The 21,879-nt window shown below is 35.4% G+C and overlaps 1 protein-coding gene across 3 annotated transcripts in view; it reads left to right on the plus strand.

Annotated features, from left to right (window-relative positions):
- Positions 1-21,879, plus strand: part of TBCK (TBC1 domain containing kinase) — an 87,059-nt gene that overhangs the window by 20,440 nt on the left and 44,740 nt on the right. For 2 of the 3 annotated variants that reach the window (XM_032444171.1, XM_015861429.2), the window contains exons 4-19: positions 2,742-2,856; positions 4,373-4,446; positions 5,085-5,226; positions 6,404-6,464; positions 7,725-7,786; positions 8,544-8,605; positions 9,252-9,400; positions 10,395-10,533; positions 11,436-11,535; positions 13,011-13,060; positions 13,413-13,542; positions 14,334-14,432; positions 15,681-15,743; positions 16,900-17,026; positions 17,571-17,621; positions 19,024-19,107. In XM_032444171.1, coding sequence (XP_032300062.1) covers positions 2,742-2,856; positions 4,373-4,446; positions 5,085-5,226; positions 6,404-6,464; positions 7,725-7,786; positions 8,544-8,605; positions 9,252-9,400; positions 10,395-10,533; positions 11,436-11,535; positions 13,011-13,060; positions 13,413-13,542; positions 14,334-14,432; positions 15,681-15,743; positions 16,900-17,026; positions 17,571-17,621; positions 19,024-19,107 — 1,508 coding nt within the window. Of the gene's footprint in view, positions 1-1,148; positions 1,173-2,741; positions 2,857-4,372; positions 4,447-5,084; positions 5,227-6,403; positions 6,465-7,724; positions 7,787-8,543; positions 8,606-9,251; positions 9,401-10,394; positions 10,534-11,435; positions 11,536-13,010; positions 13,061-13,412; positions 13,543-14,333; positions 14,433-15,680; positions 15,744-16,899; positions 17,027-17,570; positions 17,622-19,023; positions 19,108-21,879 lie in introns of those variants that run through there. The other variant, XM_015861430.2, reaches the window with a different exon arrangement.

Below are 21,879 nucleotides of genomic sequence, written 5' to 3' on the forward strand. Positions count from 1 at the left end.
AGAATTCAACAGACTGGAGATCAGGCTGCCTGCTAAATTGAAAAGTTTATTTCTTTTTGTAAAGGCACAGTACAGCCACCTGTGTACTATTAGTGTGTGGAAATTAGTCATTTGTCTGGTATAGCTTTTGGTCTGACAAATTCCTGGAGGTAATAAAACAGTCCTCATTTTTGTGGGTTTTTAAGTCTTCTGTCTTCCCCCACAAATGCCATGCACATGCCTCTCTTACCCTTGCTGGTTTTATACTATTGGCTGAATTTGTTTGTATCAACTTCTAGAGTATTTTTTTTCCTGTTTACCAAAAGAATACCTGAGGAAGGAACTGAATTATCCTTTTTGCTTCCTTTCCTATGCTTCTATACCTCCAAGTTCCAAATCTAAACCCAACATTGAATTAATCCTTATATTCTTTCAATTCTTCATTTCCAGAGTGGAAGAATATGACGTTACTCCCTTTTCTGACTACTTCTTATCTTTGAATTGGGAATAAAAAGGCAATGGTTAAATCAACAAGTTTGATTTTTATATTAGTATGCAGTCCTCTCACTTGAAGATAATCCTTCCTTAAAAGTGATTGAGTAAGTTGTAACTGAGTAGCTTTGTTGGTATGCAAGCTAAGAAAGATAGGAGAATTAAAAATGAAGCCTATTCCTTGGAAAAGTACTGTTAAGTGTAAAAATACCTTTTTTTCCCCTTTGTCTGTGAAGTGTTTGCAGGTAAATTTTTGCTGCTTCTCTCTGTTTTCTCCTGTTAGTGGAGAGAAGCTTAAAACTATTTTTAGGCAAAGTAGAAGCTGAAAACAATTGATATCCTTTCAGATCTTCAGGTTGCTTTTTGAAGTGAATGTCAGACTTTGTGCTTTTACTGAATGCCTCCTACCATATCTGCCTTGAGCAATGGAATAATTTGCTTCACCACAGTTTATCTTGATGAGATGAACAAGTTTTTCATACCACCACACCACATAATTTGGATGTAGGCCCTTGTCAGGTCAGTGGTATAGCAGCTGTTGGTATCAAACCTAATATGCCTGTGTTTTCCTTTTTATAAATCATATTATTTCTTTTTTCTTATCTTCCCACCTCCTGTTAAAGGAATGCAGAAGCCCCTCTACTGTAAGAGCTCATATCATACTTAAGACACTGGTTGATCTATGAATAATAGGCTTTCAGGTAATGAATTAAAATTTAAGAATCAGCACAGACTTCACTCCCTGTGTTTGGTGACTTATATGACCTCCTTGTTTAAGATTACATTTATTTATATATATATATTATATATAATGAAAATATATATATATATATTTTTTCATTAAAGTGTCAACTTACCTGATGCTCAGAGGCAACTTTAAGACTGCACCTTCTGCACTTCTAGAAGCTTGCTTTAGTGCTCACACTAGCCTTAGAAACTGTGAAACTAGATGGTAGTATACCCTCCTGTGAGGCAGGGGACCTCACTTGAGCTTGGTTGTTCTCAGGAGGAGAGTTTGTGATAGAGAGAGAGATGGATCCCTTGTGCTTAGCAATAGCAATTTGGATTTTTAGTTGTCAGGCCCTTTGCAATTAAATGCAAATCTCCTGGGTAATAGGCACAGTGTTTTCTACTTAATAAATGAAGTTAGAACTAGTTAATGGGAAATAGCACTATAAAAGAGCTTGTTATACAGAATTCTTTTTCTTCTGGGGAGCTGTATTTGCTTCAGCTTGACATGATGTGCTTGTGTGAACACTTCTCCCTAGGAGGACAGCATTGAGAATGTATATACCTATATAATGAAAAATACTTATCATTCATGTGTTGGTTGTCAATGCAGTGCCATAGAGGATTTGTTATAAAAAACGAATAATCCAAAAGCAGTATTTCAATATCTTTGCCTAATTTCTATTTATTTTTTTAATTGTGAAAGAATGCAGAGAATAAATAGGTGGCTGAGGCCTCCTAGTGCCAACTGCAGATACTGCAGCTCTTAGGCACAGAGCTGTATTTCTTTTCTTAATGTATCTAGTAGAAACTCTTTTAAGGCTGACACAGATCCCACCACACTTTAATTGTTCACATGCTGTGGTTCCTTACTGAAAATTTGAGTTCATCATCAGTTACTTTTTGCAATAACACGTTTACTTTTACTGTGGTCCACACTACATAGCTAACAGCTTCTAGTGCTATTATGTGTCCTGTAAATTGAGGATAGGAGGGAGGGGGAAGAAAAATTGCCAGCCAAAAAGGCGTGAGGTGCTTGTGGGGTTTTGTTTTGTTTTTGTGATCATTAGCAGTGTGGTTTTGGTTGAATTGCTAAGACCTTGAGAATCACTTCCAAATGCTATGATCCAAGTAACAGTAGTGTGAATATATGTTAGGCCAGATTTCTTTTGTGCTCAAAATGTAACTGAAAGTCTGCATTTGCAGCTAGTGAGAAGTAGTACAGTTTCTTCTGTGAAAGGGGTAAAGACCAGAGAATAACTCAATGTAAGCTAACTGAAGACTGTTTTTAACATAGATCTTCTCAGTATTTTTTGCAGTAGCCTGACAGTATTTCTTGAACTTGAGGCTTTTATCAAAATGCAGCTATTTGTTCTAATGATAAAATGTTGGCTTTCTGATAGTAGTGAATAGCTGATAATGAAACTTAAATTCATTTTGGTCTTAGATAAGCTAAGTTAGATTCCCACTCCCTTCACTCTGTAATGTACCTCTTCATTTTGCTGTTGTGCACATTTTATTTTCTTCTCTTTTGTTTTCAGTTCCTCAAGGATTTTATGCATTGCATATGAGGTTTTGCAGGGTCTTCAGTATATGAACAAACATGGAATGGTCCACCGAGCACTCTCCCCTCGCAATATTCTTTTGGATCGAAAGGTACAGCTACATGAATAAACCTGTATTTTGTTTTTTCTTCTTACTGACAACGAGTAGCATGATGTGTTATATTTAGAGACTGTGGCAGCCCTTCTGCTTAGGGTGAGTGGGGCAATCATATATATGGGAGAAGTGTAGGAGTTTTTACTAGTTTTCCTCCTTTTCATAAATTTCAAGTGTATTTCAGATTTGTCTGTTCCCACTTTTTTTAATCACAAACCATGTTTTTTGTCCTTCTTAAAATAGAGTTCAAAGTCTCCTTGATTGTCAGCATTATAGTTAAAGGTCTTACTAATATTTTAATAGCTATATTTTTTCTTCTCCAAGTTAGTTCACTGTTTCCAGTTAGTTCCCAATGTTTCTTGGTGATCTGAAACGTTACTTTCAAATATCAACATATTTCTTTGTTTGTGTTAGATTATTCAAATTGCAGTCTGTCGATTCTATTCTGTCACAGACTGCTGGGTTGGCAGTGTGGAATAAAGGTTCCCCTCATAAAAGATGAGAAAACCAATAGCTACTGTTTTATTCAGAGCCACCACTGTATCTGAACTGACAGCTATAATACTTAGCCTATGTGAACAGCCCCTCTCTCCTTCCCTTTCTTACATGCTTTAAGTAGAATAGCTAGGTCTTCCCTTGGAAGGCAGAAAGAAGAGAAAGGAAGTGAGGAACACTTATTAATAGGGTCTTGTATAAATTGCTTGTAAACAAGTGAAAATAATAATAATTCACTAAGAAGCAAAATACTTAATTTGAAGATAGTCCTAAAATCAGGTAAGGAACAAAAAGGGTCATAAGGCCATAAAATTCCAAGATTTTTCCTTGCTGTATTGCTTGCTGATATAGCCTTTACTGTTGCACCATCTGCAGGCTGGCTGAACATAGTTCAAAATACAGCAGAAACATATTAGCTTAAATGCTGTGCCATTTTTAATATTTTGGTTTTGGTGTTACATTTCTGCCTTCACAGTATAAAATCAAACACCTGCAGAACATTTTTGGTTAATGTAAGTGTGGATACAGTTAAGGAGAGCAAGATAATAACGAGTTGATGGTCAAGACTAGTGGAGGAGCCAGGCTAGTTAAATGGAAGAACTGAGAGAATATTGGGGCTGCTTATGGATTTCTGGGATTCAAATGGGATTGCAAAAAGATTTCAAACAGGATTTATGTTCAGTAGAATATTGAACCTTCTTAAATTTATGGAGATTAAATTTACTGTAACTTTCAAAGTTCTGACTTGCTTGTCAGAACACCGGAGTGATTACTTTGTGCTCACAGAAAGGAAAAGCATTGGAAATAAGCGCCTTACTAACTTGCAGTTGAGTTCCGCATAGAATATGAAACAAAAACATGAAGGGCTGACTTACAAGTGTCTGTCTCAACAGCTAATGCAGTTTGCATGAAAATGATTCTTTAAAAAAAACTTAAATACATATTCTTACTATGTCCAATACTGCTGCTCTTTTGTTTGTTTAGTTAGTTTGTTTTTAATTATTATTCTCCTTTTCAGGGTCATGTCAAGTTGGCTAAATTTGGACTTTACCATATGACTGCTCAAGGTGTTGATGTTGATTTTCCTATAGGGTAAGAATGTGGCTGCATAATATAAACATATTAGGGATATATTCATTTGGATACACTAAAATAGTAGTGATGTATCCCTTTGAATCTTGTTTTCAGATTTTTTTTTAATGTATTCTCATGAATGGTTGAAGGGATAAATAGTAATGACATTTTAGATAGATTTAGTGGCAAGTATGATGTGTAACAGTTGTTTTGGGGTATTTTTGCTAAATCAAAAATTATTTGATGGGAATGGTGATAATGGATGAAAACAATAGATCTAGGATACTTTTATTTAATGTACTAGTGCTGAAATTCAGTATATGTTTACTTTAAGATATATAGATATAATACTTTGAGAATTTATTATATTTCCTCTTATGAAAGACCTAGTATTTGATCTTTCATGTGCTAGACACTTGTGGAGTTGGGATTGAAGGTGCTTCGATATTTGTTTTGGCTAAATAGAACAATTTGCATTTCAGTATGAATTCTCATTTCTCAGAATGCAAAACGGTTTTGATTACTGTATCTAAATTATGTGAATGGTAGTTTTTTGGTTTGGTTTGGTTTGGTTTGGTTTGGTTTGGTTTGGTTTGGTTTGGTTTGGTTTTTTTTGGACAAACAGATTATTACTTAGTGTTACTGCATTTTTCTAGGTACCCATCGTATCTGGCACCTGAAGTAATTGCACAGGGAATAGTCAAACCAAGTGATCATACTCAAAGTGAGAAGCCTCTGCCTTCTGGCCCTAAATCAGATCTCTGGTCTCTTGGCATAATACTATTTGAGCTTTGTGTGGTATGTAAGAGGGTAATTTTCTTCATTGTGACTCTTGGGAAATAGTTATGTTATTTATGATTACACTTTACCTGTCACTTTACTCCAAATATCAGACTACACTAGCAATTCTACATGATCAGTATTGGTGGTGCTGGTTCAAGTTACTGCATGCATGTTGGCTTGCTTTGAGTACAGGTGTTACCATGCGGGGCAGTTGCCTGTTAAGCCACAATGATGCAATTGCAAAGTATAATTCTTAGCAAGTAGTAGCCTCTAAACCAAGAAATATCTCTAAATATTTTTTCACTTGTTTCAGTTATACTTCCAAGTGTGAGGTAGCCATTGGTGTCATGCCCTCATTCTCTCTGAAAAGGATGAAAAGTTAAAGTATCTTTGCTTATGAGAGCAGTATATCTACCTTATTATCAGAGCCTAAAGAGCTTCCGTAGGGAATAGAAGGCTTATTTGGAAAATGGCTATTTAGCTTTAGAAGCCAGCATCATCTTTACTATTACTATACTATACTAAAAATGTTTACAATTTAACTACATGTTAAATTGCACTTTTAAATTCAAAGACGACATTCTACACATATACAAGATCTAGCAAATATGTTAGTACTAATATATACGATCAAGAACTCGTATGTAGTGAACACATCAGGATGTTGGAATTGGACTCTGGTATATTCTGTTCTTCTGTAAATTCTCACAGAGTTCATAGATCTCTTGTTATTACTCCTTTAAAATGTACAATTTCTTAAAATCCGGTAAGGACATTTTGGAAACATTTTAGAAACCAAGTATAGATTATTTTTCATAAGGACTGTGCAGTGCAAGCTGTGACAGTTTAACAAGTAATGAGCATCAATGTCACGTTTGTTTACTAACATGTTGGAAAGAATAGTTTTTGAAAGCTAGTTGCTGAATAGCAACACATTTGTAGGCTTACTAAGGCAACTTGGGACTTTGTCATGCACATTTCTTGTTCAGTTTACATCTGTTCCAGGTAAGAGACATTATAAATGGTGTGTTTTTCTTTATGATAGCATGAAACTGTGTCTAGTATTTTAGAATTTTAGAAGCTTATTGCACTGTCTGCATATAGAGTTAGATGCTATCTGTATATGTTATCTAAATATTTTGATTTAGTAGTATTGAAATTTTGATCTGATTTGATCATATTATTCATCTAGGGGAGAAAATTATTCCAGACTTTGGAGATAGCAGAAAGATTAAAATTTGTACTTGCTTTAGGTAAGTAGCACAAAACCAGTTTTTTTATATGTTAGTTTCTGGGACAGTGCTATAACTGGAGCTATGCAAGCTAGTAAGCTTGTGATGCTCAGACCTAAGGCACTTTACTTTTTGTCTGCTTTCATCTCTGGAATTCAAAATACATATGAAGAATAGTTTCTTGCATAGGAAAGGGACAGAGATGGGTGCCAGCTAGAAGAACTGCAGAAGAGTCATGCATATGTTTGAGTATGGGTGAGATATGGAACAGTGTGCTCATGTGATTTTGTCAGTTAATTGTTGTTCTGTATTGCAGGCGTCTCTAAAATGAGTTAGGAATTGTGTAACACTAAAGAAAACTGTCCTTGTAGTGGCAGGGATTGTGATCACAGGCAGGGAAAAATCAGGACTCAGGCAGGAAGACAGAAAATTAAAGAAGAGCTGAGAAGGATATTAATAGGATCTAGACTTTTGTTTTTGGCTTCATCTACAAAAAGCGTTAAGCTAAAATTTCAACTCTCTAGTAACGTGAATGAATCTGGAATTGGGACTATTTTGTGGCATTTTAAATTTGATTTGATGTGGATGTTGTGTATAAGCCATGAGGAAAGAACATTCAGAATTTGAAGCTTTAAGCATAAGTTAGTGAATTTATCCAGAACAAAGAGCAATACTTTTAAAGTCAGTTGCTGTCAGTACAGATATCTTTTTCATTGAGCACTGAGTACTTTGGTGCTGAAATTCTCACTGTTCTGCTGTGCAGTTTATTTGCGAAGCTTTCTGAAGGATTTGAAACTCCTTCAAGTTGAATGCAAGTCATTATTAACCTTCATCCACTGAAAAATGTTCACATCCTGACTTGAGAATTATCACAATAATGTGTTGAAGATAAGTTATAAAATACTGCTAGTACAATCTTCTAGTAGCAAGTAAAAATAAGTGTTTTGAGCTTCTGTGTGCAGGTATTTTAAATTATTATTATTATTTTTAAATAAGCACAAAGACTAAACTTATTTGGCATTCTTAATTACTAAGGCTGCCAAGAAGACTTTCAGGATAATATGATTTTCATTTCTGCTTTGGAGTGTTCACCCTCAGTTGATGTGGCAATGTCAATTTAAAAAACAAAACAACAACAACAAAAAACCTAACTAACTAAAATCAATGAAGTGTTCTGTTTGAAGGTGGGGTTTTATCTGATATCTTGCTTAATTGGTGTAACTTTTTTTCTTGCTCTTTAACTTTTTTTTATTGCTGTGTTTTGTTGTTTTTTTTTTGAAGGCTATGTGGATGATATTGTAACTGTATTAGCTGAAGAACACGGTTGCCTAGATATTATTAAGGTTTGTGAAACTAGTTTACTCTTTCATGCTATCTTATCCAAAAGTCATTATTATTGTTGTGTTGCATAGGGTTTCATACATACATATGTAGATATATACATACATATTATATATTTTATATTTCACATGTGTAAAATATATATTAATATATAAGAAATCTTTGTACTTGCTCGCATGAAAATAAACCTTTCAAACATGGAATAAATCACTATAAGAACAGATTATCTATATAAATATATTAAAATATTGTAGTTAGTAAGAATAGTATAAATAATAAAGTAAAAACAATTTTGCAATACTGTAATTATATATACAAGCACACATTTTTAATGAAACCAAACTTTTAAAATTACTTGAATGTACTGCAGTATATTACAAAGATCCTTTCAAGTACCCAGTGCCAGTAATGCTTATTCTCTCCTAAACTTACTGTCAGTCGAAGTTTCAGTACTTGCTGGATTGTTCAGAAACTTGTTCATTTTCTTTAGAATGCTGAAGGTTTATTTCTTTCTATAAAACTCAGGTCTGTATATGTTGCTATGTGTCTAGACCTTTTTTCCCCATAGCCAGTGTAGGGGGCAGAATTATTTCCCCACACTTTTTTGGTCTCACGCAGTCAACCTCATATGTGTGGGTATGAAATATTATTGCTTTCAAAGACAATCCTGAATATTAGAAACTAAGAATGAGTTAAGCAGCTTGCTGAATTACGGCAGTAATGAATGGACCTCCTCCATATTTTTTTCTTATGTTCCAGGATCTTCCTGAAAATGTTGTAACTCTGCTGAAAAAATGCCTTACATTCCAACCTTCTAAGAGGTAAGTATTCAATCCAAATGTTTAATAAACACCATTGGAATAAGACAACCAGTTGCTGAACATTTTTTGGAATACCATTGGCTTCTGCTATCTGTAGTGGATAGCTTTAGTTTTTAGTTTTAGTACTTCGCAGTATTTGAAAGAAGGGATTTTGGAAAAAAAGATCAGATGTTCAAATCTTTGATGCAGAATGCTTTGGTGGGAAAGCTCTTCAGTCATATTCAGTTTAAGATTTCCCAGCTTTAATGATTCCATATCTGGATATTCATGAGAGTTAGGACTTTCTTCAAATCCCTTCTTTCAAGTTACCTTTTTATTATGGCAGTCCACTAGTTTACATCTGAAAGCTGAAGTAGGCTTCTGTTCTTCAGTCAAGGCTTTGCACTTTATACCATATTTGCTTAGAGAAATTAAGAAAATAATTGCTTCATATGTTCATTTCATGTGAGCTATCAAGATAGTGCATGAACAGACTGCAGTGTGTTACAAGTTATGAACTGAACAAAATTACCAGATTTCTTTGCTTAAGAAAAAAGTCTAAACTTTGGCATAACTTACTAGTATTTGTTACTGGGACTGTTTCTTACTGAAAGCAAGCACTTCTTGGACATGCTTTACACTTGATTTTGTACTGTCTTTACTGAAGGCCAACTCCAGAGGAATTGATGCATGACCATTTGTTCAGTGAAGTATCTTTGGCATACCCTCCCTTTCACAAACCTGCTGGTCTCTTCTCATCCTCTCCAAGGTGTGCTAACTTAACACTGCCTGAAGACATAAGTCAGTTATGCAAAGGTAAAAGCAGATAGTCTTTGGATGGGGAAGGAAAATACAGTATTTTTGAGTTTTCTTTGAATGCATTATAAACTATTACATGGTGTAATATTCCATTCTTATAGTAAATTGTGTAATGGGCAGAGATGGAGGCAAACATATTTAAATGGGTTGCATTCAAGTTAAAGGGTGGTATCTAGGTTTTTATGCCTTGGCCTCAAGGAATAAAAATGTATTGTTAGTATTTGAGTTTACGTTGAGATACCTGTATCATTTTCTACCTTTTGTAATTCGAATGTGTGCAAGGTATTGATTTTTCACCCTCCTCCCCCCCTGATTGTATTGTCAATTGGAAGCTGAATTGTGTTAAGTTGATAGCAAGAGATTATTTTTGGAAGTACCAGCAAACTAAATTCTTAGGAAAGAGATTGTATTCTAGAATAGAAGATAGATTTATTTATTTATTTATTTATTTATTTATTTATTTATTTGAGTTTAAAACTACAGTGTGCTAAAAGTTTTTAATTCTTCATTAACATTTTTGTTTGAACTCTGAGATACCTACATATTTAGCACATCTCATTGTACAGTTTTTGGGGACTAAGGTTTGATATCTTAGAATGTACATCGTCCCTGAAAGAAAGACATTGTAACTACTCAGTATCAGTCATCAGTTTATTATCTGTGCTCTTAGTGCTGTTGTGAACAAAATAATGTGGGCTCTTTGGAAAAAAAATAAAAGCAAGTCCATCCTTCAACTTGTTTATCTGATTGTTTCTATTTTCTGGCACCAAGTTAAGCTGCAGAAGTTATGTTTGTTTTTCTGATGCTTTCTGTAAACCTTCCTGCAAAAAGAGGATCACTTTTGCCTCTAACTTTGCATTACAGTCTAGAACCTCTCAAGTGAGCAACTTTTCTTCAGCAAGATTTGTTTAGAGCGATAAGAAGAAATACAAGCTGCCTACAAAGCTGTAAGCAAGTTTTATGAGGGTTTTTGTTTTTTTTCCCCTTTTAGATGAAGATAATGATTACCTAGCAGAAAGATCAATTGAAGAGGTTTATTATCTCTGGTGTTTGGCTGGAGGAGACTTAGAGAAAGAACTTGTCAACAAGGAAATCATTCGATCAAAACCACCTGTCTGCACACTTCCCAAGTAAGAAAAGAGAAGCACTTTAATGGAAGGAGGATGTATGGGGAAATTACTGTGAAAGAGTGTTTTGATTTGGTTTTTAGTTTCAACACCTGTGTACATTTTAAAAACATTTAAAACAACATTCTTAAACATCAGGAAATCATTTTATATCTTTTCCTAACCAGTTTAAGGCGTTATTTGAACACTTCATGCTTGTTACTTACCTGCATTTCATGTTGTTTTCTGAAATCTGAAAAAAAATAAAAAAGTAGGTTAAGTGCTAAACAATTGTAGTGCTGTTACAGAATTGCTGCTTCTGTCTTCCTGCTGCACTTGTTGCAATTTAATGCAGCATTTTTAATATTTTGATAGCTTTATCCTCCATACTGATACTAACAAACAGAATTATTTAAAATATCACCAAACAGGCAATTTGTATATACCCTTTCTTGGTTGCATTTGTTAGTTCCTTTGATTAAAACAAATAAGTTCTGGATTGGATTTTTTTTTTTAAATTTATTTTTGGGGTTGGGGGGGGTGCAGGGACGGTGAGAAATGGCTTTTAAATGACAGTGCTGTTTTATTTTTGGTTCTCACATTAAATGGCAGTCATAGTCTCTGCCTGCTCAAGAAATAAAAGGGAGTATTAATCTCGTATCTCATTAGTCTTCCTTTGTGTGCAAACTAGATTTGTGGAAAACCTGAAATGTGCATTTTTAGACAGAAGCTGTTTGAATAATTTAAGGTGATTGTACATTCCCTTGATAGCAGGTTTCATGCCTTGCAGAGTAAATGTGTTCTACTTCTAAGAGCTAGTGTTTTGTTTTAAAGAAAAAACTGATTGAAGTAAGATATTTATTTATTTATTCTTAAATCTTTTGTTATAAAATGACCTGAATTCTATTTTTTCTTCGGTTTTGAAGCTTTGTGTTAGAAGATGGTGAAAGCTTTGGGCAAGGACGAGATCGAAGTTCCCTTCTAGATGACACAACTGTGACTTTGTCTCTGTGCCAGCTCCGAAATGTAAGTAGGATTCTGTACACGGCTGCATGTGTCCTTGCTGCAGGAACATTTGTTTAAGGCAAATATGGAGCAGCTCCTACTGCTGTTCTTACAACAGGACAGTGTTATTGATTCTCAGAGAAGATTTCCTGGTGTTTGAGGTCAGTTTTGATTTACGCCATCAAATTACATTTCCCATAAAAGCTTATTAAATTTGATTCATCTTTCCATCCTCCATCCCCATATTTTTACTACTTGCTTTTTTTCTGGTGAAGCTGTAGTACTTTGGTAGCACCTGATGTTCTGCATAATTGCTGAACTGCGTGGCACTGTGAGTGTGTTCTTTAATTCTTTTCTTCCTGTAGGTGTCTCACAGGATTCAAAAGAAAGAGCAGTTCAATTCAGTTGCAGCTCCTTAAGATCTTTATCCTTGGAGCTGAATGCCAAACATTCAGCAGTTTACTGCCAGGCTTTGGAATATATGGCTATTAATTTGTGTTTTACATTATGCAATGTCTATTTTAAAGGTAGTATACATCACAGCTTCTAGTTCTGTTCCTATAGAAGGGCAGATTTTACAGCTTTATTTTCAACTTTTTAATCAGTAGTTTTTTGTACCGGTGCCTTTGTGTATAAATGCAGCAGCAAATAAATGTATGCTGAGTTTTTATTTTGGGGAGGAATACAAGTGAGAACCTTACAATGTTAGATGAAATTAGTTTTTGAACTTGAGCAATTCTTCAAACAGCTTTTGTGGTGCAGAGCATGATGCTTGAAATCAAAAGACAATCAGGTCTGAATGAACCGACAGTGAACTGTTCTGTCACCCCCAGGAGGAGCAGCCTGTGTGCTGTGTGCCTTTAAGTTAGAAACTGAACTGCAAAGCAGAGCACTGCAGGGAGGATAATATTAAACATCAATCACGATGCAGCAAAGATATTTGAAAACTTTAGGCAGGAATCCAGGTATACTTGTCTGCTACCTTTTCAGAGACCGTCTGTAATTCTGTGCAGCTTTCAGATACTGATACAAAAATTAACTCAAATTTGAATAACTGTTGAACTGATTAAAAAAAAAAAAAAAGCAAAACCAAGTTCTGTAATTGCTTTGCAGCTACTTAGAGGGATGTCCATATAGAAAAATGAGGGAAAGAAGGAAGCAGTGGTAATACTGTTAATTGATTAATTCATTGCCCGTAGAAGCTTTTTGTGTGTGTGTAGAAAATAGGCTTTGCGCATGAGACAAGAAAGTTCTCTTCAGATGAAAGACTTTCCACAAAGTCTTAAGAAAAGTCCATACTAGGAAAACTTTCTAGTCCTGAAGATTGTATGTTTCCTTATTGATTGAGAACTGAGCTAATGCTTAGACAAGTGTCAGGGTGAACTATTAAACTTAGAAGTGACTTACAAATTATTGGTTTTCAGATTCCACTAAATATTTTCACATGAATTCTGAGCAGAATTTTGATAATAAATTTTCCTTATTCTTTGTTTCAGAGACTGAAGGATGTTGGTGGGGAAGCATTTTATCCATTACTTGAAGATGAGTAAGTGTGTGTAAATGTGTACCCGTCTAGGTGACCAAATGCTGCTGTGTTAGTTTTGAGTAGTGCAGTGCACAGCTAGACAGCTGTCTTCCCAGAGCAAACCTTACATGTCCTTGTTTGGCACTTTAAATCAGTGAGAGCTGATAAGTTCACCAGTGCTGAGCACCTAGAGCCCTGAACACAAACCGAAGTTTTTAACCTTTTTCCCTGTGCTATGAATCAGTTGTTTGTGCTGAATATTTATAGTGATCCATTTATATTTCTGACTCAAAAATGCATTGCTGAATATTTATTTTGCACTTTGAATTGTATATTTTGCTCTTTGCTACTACTATCCTAATTCTTTTTCCAGCCAGTCGACTTTACCTCATTCAAATAGCAGTAGTGAGCTGTCTGCAGCTGCCAATCTACCTCTGATCATTCGGGAGAGGGACACAGAGTATCAACTAAACAGAATTGTTCTGTTTGACAGGCTGTTGAAGGTATGAGATCTCTCTGATGTTGGTTAATTGGATTTGGTTTGCTAATTAGGGGGTATTTGAAGGACACAGTAGTTGAAAAAGGAAGCAGGAGATGCAAGCGACGGCATTGGAGAAGAGGGAGAAAACTCTTACAAAAGTATGAGAGAGTAAAAATATGAAAGCTGCTTCTAATAACTGCTATTTACTCAAGAAGCTAATTCTGTATCCTTTATTTCTAACTAATCTATTATAGGCATAAATATACCAGCATCATTTCTGCATTTCCAAGCAGTAAGGTTCTTGAAAACAATACCACTATTTACTGTAATGACGCCTTGATAGAAATGCTGGGCTTATACTAAGGGGGAAAAAATACCAAACTCTAATTTATGTGTATGGAGAAAAATGAATTCTTGGTTAGGAATGACAGAGGGCTGGTGTGTTAATAGGTGCAGTACTTAGGGAAGCACAGGCTAGAGATGTCAAACAAGTTTGGTATATATTATGGTAAGAAATATGTAATTTAAAAAAAAAACCACACCAGTTTTAATGATTTTGATTGCTATATTTATAAGTTCAATATATACCAAAGCGTATAAACGCATCCATATGGAGCAGTGAGTGTTTCAGTATCTGACATTCATCTGCCATCTAGGTCTTCCAGTTAGGAATAAAACTTGCTTGATACAAGAATTGCATTCACTATCTAATGACAGAATTTTTCCTCTGCAGAAACCACCTTCCCAGTGTTGGAATTAGATTTGTTTAAGTTACATGCTCATGTTTTTGCTATTTATCTTTTCTTTTTGAAGGCCTACCCATATAAGAAAAATCAAATCTGGAAAGAAGCCAGAGTTGACATTCCTCCTCTGCTGAGAGGCATAACCTGGGCTGCTCTGCTGGGTGTTGAGGTAAGGGTGATTGAAGGCAAATTGCAGAAATTCCAGTGTTGACTGGGGAAGGAATTGGGTAGGAATAGAATGGACAGGGAAGCTGGAAAGATAGTGAAGTTTTGGCATTAGAATTAGTGCAGATTTAAACAAAAGGATGCATAAACTAAAACAATATTCAGACATGTTCTTGATTCTAACATTTTTAGGTATCAAAGAATATTGGCTTTGAATGCCTTTATATTTAATTTTGATAATATGATAGAAAAATAATGCACATACACAAAAATTTTGCTACAGTGTTTAAATACAACTGCTGGTTAACCTGTTTGTTTAAATTATTTTTGACGAATGCAGTTATAGTCCCTCTGCCCCAATAAGCTAAAGCTGGGTGAAACAGTGTAAAATGCAGCAACTGTATTTTATTTCACCTACTATCAAATACATGTCTTCCAAAGATTGAAGAGAAAAATAAATGAAATGTAATTCTTCTGGACAAAGGGCTAGAAAGGACTGCCCTTGAAATGGGGACACCTCTTATTTGACATCATTTACTTGACAACCTGACTTTTGCATCTGTTCTGCTTGCAGTCCTCAGTAGTGCAGCAAAGAGATTCTTGCAGGTTACACATCCTGAGTTTTAGTAGGTGAAATAAAATACAGTTGCTGCATTTTACACTGTTTCACCCAGCTTTAGCTTATTGGGGCAGAGGGACTATAACTGCATTTGTCAAAAATAATTTAATCCTGAGTTTTAGGATGTTGTTTAGGATGTGATCTTATGAGTACCTTATCATATGACAAAAAAAGCTGTAAGGAAAAGAGTAACTGGTGGTCAAGAGTGTATCCTGGTGCTTGGGAGGTGAGTTAACTTTCTTTGTCAATTTACTATCTGTACAATGTGGGTAGTCCCATGACATTAAGATGCACTTGACAGCAGCAAAAGTATATTTGGAGTTTAAATTGGATGTTTCAGTTAACTTAAAAATAGAAAACTGGATCAAGTATATTCCTTCCTTTATAAAGTGACTGAAAATAGTGGGAATACCATTGAAAGTCCTATGCATCCTGAGTTACACTCAAATGAAGATTTTGTTAAAATTCAGCATTGAGAAATTCTCTGTGTTTGGGAAATGCACTAAAATAGTTTTCAGAAAAAATGTTGATAGCTGGAACATTTGATAAAAGTGGCTGTTGTATATTGGAACATGACACTATGTTGTTACGTTGGTCAGGACTTTCTAATTTAAAATATTGTTCCACATTTAGGGTGCCATTCAAGCAAAATATGATGCGATTGATAAAGACACACCAATTCCTACAGACAGACAAGTAAGATTTCCAGTTTTTACTGAATACTGTTGCCTGAAGTAATGCAAAGTTCTTTTCAACCAGTGGGTGTCATTTTTGTCTATGACAACAGATGTGGTTGATAATACTGGAAGGTTTCCCCTGCCCGCTAAGCTCTCTCATGCTGTTGCAAGAATCTTGCAAAACAGATTGGGACTATTAGTTTAACTCAAAGTAGATTATAACCTCTGATAAACAAGAATGGTCTTTCACTTCAGAATCATGTTTCTGTTGCAACAGCAAAGAGCATAATGATCAGTATTGTGATTCTATGATTCTATGATTCCTGATGTGTTGTTAAAAGTTCTGTTTTTATCAGTTCTTTTTTGTGCCTCTTGGAGCTGATGCCAGTACCCTGGCATTCTTTAACAGTAAGATGAACTGTACAGAAATGAGTTCTTGAGCAATTAGATTCTCCAAGAAGTATTACCAAATGTAAATAATCTTCACAAGGAACAGCTGTTCTATCAGATGGCTGAATTAAATAGATTTAAGTTTTCTGAAGTCTCTGATTATATTATCCTGTGGAGGGTGGGGGGGGGGGAAGTGGTACTAGTGCCTGAAATGAGCCCAGCACTTTGGCCACAACAACCCCAGGTAGCTATACAGGCTTGGGGCAGTGGCTGGAAGACTGTGTAGAGGAAATGGGCCTGGGGGTATTGATTGATGCTCTGCTGAACATGAGCCAGCAGTGTGCCCAGGTGGCCAAGAAGGCCAATGGAATCCTGGCTTGCATTAGAAAGAGTGTTGCCAGCAGGAGCAGGGAAGTGATTGTCCCCTTGTACTCAGCTTTGGTGAGGCTGCACCTCGAGTACTGTATCCAGATTTGGGCCCTTCAACGCAAGAAAGACATTGAGGCCCTGGAGCGTGTTCAAAGAAAGGCAACAAAGCTGGTGAGGGGTCTGAAGCACAGGCTGTTTTATTTATTTAAAAGCCTTATTTTAAAAGCAGCTCTTAGAACCCTGTCCCCCTTTCAGTTATGGGGCTGAGAGTGATAGGAGAAACAAACTGTGATTTTGATGATGACCTGACTTTAGTTGTCTGGTTAACTTCCACCTCTATTATTACACAACTGCTGTAGTACTATTTCATTTACCCTGTGGTTTTTTTCTATATTGTGTGTTTGGCGGTGATACAGATTGAAGTTGATATTCCTCGTTGCCATCAGTATGATGAATTGCTGTCATCACCAGAGGGTCATGCAAAGTTTAGACGTGTATTGAAGGCCTGGGTTGTTTCCCATCCTGATTTGGTGTACTGGCAAGGTGGGTTTAAGTAATTAGCAAGGTCAGATTTTAATAGGAAAGCTAGTCTAAAAAACAAACAAACAAACAAACAAACACAAATCTTATTTGGAGGACTTTCTTTTTCTTTCCTTTGAAGAATGAATATGTGAATTACTGCAAATTTAGTTCCTAGTAATTTATATTTAATTTGTAATGCCAAATTGACTACCTCTTTCATATGTTCTTTAGAAGTTTTGATCACTTCATTTAGAAAAACTGAAGTCTGTTTCTTTCTGCTGATCAATTCAAAGATAACACTGCAGAAGCTACTGGGCAATTTCATAGGGCTGTAAATTGGATTTCTTTAAAACCATGACAGAACAGTCAATTCAGCACTACCACTTTAACAACTTTAAATCCTCTTTGTGTGTTGATATCATACTTGTTCTCAGCATTGTGTGAAACCTGGCGTTGCAGGTATTATAAAGGTATGCAAGTGTCACAGTTAAGTTATTATGTTGAATAAAACAAATTAATTAAATGAGATCTTTGTGACATTTCTTCATGGCTCTTCCCTCTTTAGGTCTTGATTCTCTTTGTGCACCATTCCTCTACTTGAATTTTAACAATGAAGGTGAGTACTTTTTTCTACTTGGTGTGAGGGGAAGGATGATCTGTTCATCTAGTTGTCTGCAGATATTTGTGCACCACGTATAGATGAAAACTTTCTTTAACAAAAGGGAATTTTGAAGTCATTTTTGCCATGACTCGAAAGAAATGATCACAAATAGCTATAAAAAAAAAAAAACCAAAAAAAAACCCAAGAAATGCATATCTAGTACTTCTCAGTGAAGCTCTAAATTAGCTTTTTGTAATGCGAATGTATTTTTCGTTAGCCTCTCATAACCATTAACTGTACAGATGAGCAGTATTCAGAAAAGTTGGTGTTGGTCTTAAGCGCCTAAAAGCTAATCAGACCAGCTCTAGACTGTGATTTCTTCAGAAAAGATCTAGTCTAACTTTCTATTTTCTTGTACACAACTTTTTCATAACATGTGTGGGTAAGAGCTAGTTCCTCAGGACAGTAACTCTTACTGTGTGCCTACTGTGTACCTTCACATATTTCTATCAGCAGATTTTTCTTGCTCCTGAACACATCTGTGTGGTTTGATTCTGTAATCTGTTTTGTTTTTTTCTTATTGAAACAAAGTATGATCGTGAAAAATGCAATTCATTGTGTCCTGGTTTACTAATTTAATTGAATACATCTGGCTCAGATAATTAAATGATGATTTCAATGCCATAAAAGTTGCAAACTAGAGTTCATTTATAATGAATGCTACAAATATGATGCTTTGCTTATCATTTCTAAAATGGTAAACAATTTATGACAATTTCTATTCTCTTACTAAGACTTCTTGTCAAATCAGTGGTCTAACAACATGGCTAAGATTTGTATTAAAATAGGTAGACTGTCTCTCAGCCAAATTTCCAGGAATTAATGGAGGGGTAAAAATTTATGTTCTGAACCTCTAATCTTTACATGGTATATATGTGAGCTGCTGAGAAGTATTTTTATAGCATTCTACTGTTGTTTTCCAGTGAATTCTGTCTTCTTCAGACTCTGAGCTGAAGAAGGGGATCAAATGAGAGTCTCATGGGGTGTAAACTGGGTCTAAATTCTATGGGAGAAAACAGAAGAATGCAACAGTGCAGTGGTCTGAAGCTGTACCTTCTAACACCTTGTTCTATCAGGGAACCTTCCCTTTTGATACGGACATCACTATGTCTTTGTCATTAAGAATTATGGAAAGAAATTGGGGAAAAAAGAGCATCCAACCAGATTTATCTTGATTACTTAAGTGATAGAAGCTTTTAAAATTCATTAAAGAGGGTTGTGCACTTTTTATATTCCTTTACAATCATTTTTCTTTATGGATTGATTTTAAAATATGTGCCTTTTATCTGCTTAATAATAAGCACTTTTAGGTGTTCTTGTAATTCTGTTTCTGCATCCATTTTTCTAATTCTTTCAGCTCTGGCATATGCCTGCATGTCTGCTTTTATACCCAAGTATTTGTATAACTTCTTTCTGAAGGATAATTCTCATGTTATCCAAGGTAAGTAAGTGCCTTTAATTTTTTACCTGTTATAAGAGGGGTCAAGTTAAGCCTGCATTTATAAATATGCTTTTTCAAGTGGTTGTAATTTAGAAACATGCTGTTGAAATACTCACCTGTCTTTCAGAAGGTTTATGTGAGATTTTAAAACAAAGCAACTAAAAAAACAAAACCAGCAAAAACCACTAGCAACTGTGCAAGAAAAGTGGGAACAAGATAAACAGGTAAAGGCTTGGGCTTAGTACAATGCTATTTGCACAGGGAGGTGAAAAAAGGCTCCATATAGTTTCCAAGTTGAGCATCAGTTGATTATGCAAAGTTGTAAGATGAGGAAAAGGTCTTTACAGTGTCATATGATTCAAAACTGAACAGCATGATTTTAATCGCATGACTGTTGATCCCAGTCCTTTCAAAACTCCTTGATGTCACATGGTGTGGAATATTCCTTTGGTCATTTTAAGTCAGCTATCCTGATTCTGTTCCCTCCCATTTTCTTGGACCCTTGTGTGAGAACAGTCTTGGCACTGTACGATGCCACTTAGCAGCAACTATAAACATCAGTGTGTTATCAGTACTGTCTTTTTCCTAGAACCAAAACATAACGTCATATCAGACTCTGAAAAAAGGAATTCTGTCCCAGCTGAGCCTAAGATGGACATTATGAGCTGGCTATGTAAAATAAGCAATAGTTTGCAAAAGTGATTCAAGAGAATGTTTGCATACCTTTTTTTCTTCTGTGAAGTAAGAAAGAAAAAAAAAAAAAAGTGGGGGAGGGAGGAAGAAGTCTGAAGAGTTAGTGTATTATATCAGATGGTCCTTTGAAGCCAGCTGCTTCAGACTTTAATAACTTGGTAAGGGTTAGGGTTAGGGGAGTATGTTCTTAGATAAATAGTAATAATTTTGCTCTCCAGAGGTTCCCTACTGCTACTCCCATGGTACTTTACAAAAATATCAGCTGACATGAGAAATACAGTTCAGTGGGATTCTGTAAAATAAAGTAGTGTAGGCATTTCCGAGTCACTTTGCAGCATCTCTTGTCATCTGGACCTCATATGATTCTTTCAGTATTCTGATTTAATCCTTTCTTAGGACTTCTGTCAAACAACAAAGTATAAACACAATTGAAGGAATTTTTTTTTTTAAATAATATTTCTCCTTTACTGGGTTGAAAGCATCAGGAATGCATCACTTGATTTCTTACTGCAGTACTAGCTGCCTTGTATCTTCTGTATGGAGGCCGAGGAAAGGAATTGTTCGAATTACAAAGTTCAAAATACTCACATCTGAGCCAGTCCTAAACAATGAATGTAGATGTGTTGTTTTCCTAAGCACATCAGGTGTATTTTTTCACATGATACAAGGAACAAGAGCAGCCAAAAGTGTTTGAATATAGAACACATGATTATGCAAAGCAAAACAACAACAACAAAAGTTTTAATGAAAGTTTAGCTGACAGCAGTTGGCTGCACCCAAGTGATAATGTTTTTGTGAAGGCTTCTGTGTCTTTATTAAAGACAGCTTAAAGTGCCTTATAATCCCACACAGCAATTATATTTCATGAGACAGGCTAGTAAAATAAAGATAGTATTTGTCAGCCATGTAATACAGCTGTAAAGAATGACCATGGTAATTAATTTTCATGTTAAAATAAGTGCTCTTCTGAGAAACTAGTTGTGAAGTCATTTCATCAGTGCACAGATGAGTGTGAAAGATTGTGTAGAATTACTGGTTTGCTATCCTTGATTTTTTTACTAATGGCTATTTTATGAGGATATATAACTGATACATATAATACATACATAATACATAACTGATATATAACTGTATATAACTGATACAAAGCCTGCCTTCCAGATGCAAGGCTTTAATTTCATTTAGGGTCAGCATGTGCTGAGGTACACATTTAAAATATAGAATCCATAACCTGTGTGCACATAAATAAGAATTACTTTGTCTAGAGATTGAGATAACATACTGGTGAGAGATGTAAATAGCTCTGGAGTAGTCTGGCCTTGGTGACACAGAACTTAGCATGGGTCTGTTTACCCACTTAACTACACAGCAGGATGCTGCCAGGACATCTGTGATATGACAAAGATACAGTATCAAAGGGAAGAGGCTGGCATTCCTGAGTCAGTAATGCCTTAGAGGTTTGGTATACTGTGGCTTTATCTTTCCAACTTAAAGCAAGTTAAGTGTACGTAAAATTCTCAAGGAGATTCAAGGGTTCTTTATATTTACCATAACTTATGTTGAAGACTTGGGCATCTTTTTCCTTTAAGTATAATTTGCAGTAGGTCTGTGACTTGTTTCCTTTGTGTTCTTATAATGAGAATATTGTTTATCACTTCCCTTGAGATAGAATCACAGCTTTTAACTTCTCTAATCCTAATATGATTATTCTACAGAATGATTGTTCTTAACTGTGCATGTTCAGAACTGGGAGCAGAGTAACATTCCCTGTCTTCCTTCACTCAGCTTGCTGTCTGTGCCCTAATTACTGTGTGCTTGAGAGCATAGAGGAAAAGCAATTGCCATCTGTTATGAAATTGCAGTGTTACTGACTCTTCATCTTCCTTCTAACAAGGCACATGACAATAGGAACAAAACTAAGAAAGGGTTAGTCTGTCAGGTCTCTGTTCTGTTGTCTGTTTCTGTTCCAATTAAAAGCAAGCGTTAATTAGACCACTTAATTAAATTGTACCCTTCAGCATGATGTGCTGTGCTGAAGATCTATTACGTTTTATCTTTTACTGAAAGTATTTTCTCCTC

This window comes from Coturnix japonica, chromosome 4 (assembly GCF_001577835.2).
Source record: "Coturnix japonica isolate 7356 chromosome 4, Coturnix japonica 2.1, whole genome shotgun sequence".
Lineage (NCBI taxonomy): Eukaryota > Metazoa > Chordata > Aves > Galliformes > Phasianidae > Coturnix > Coturnix japonica.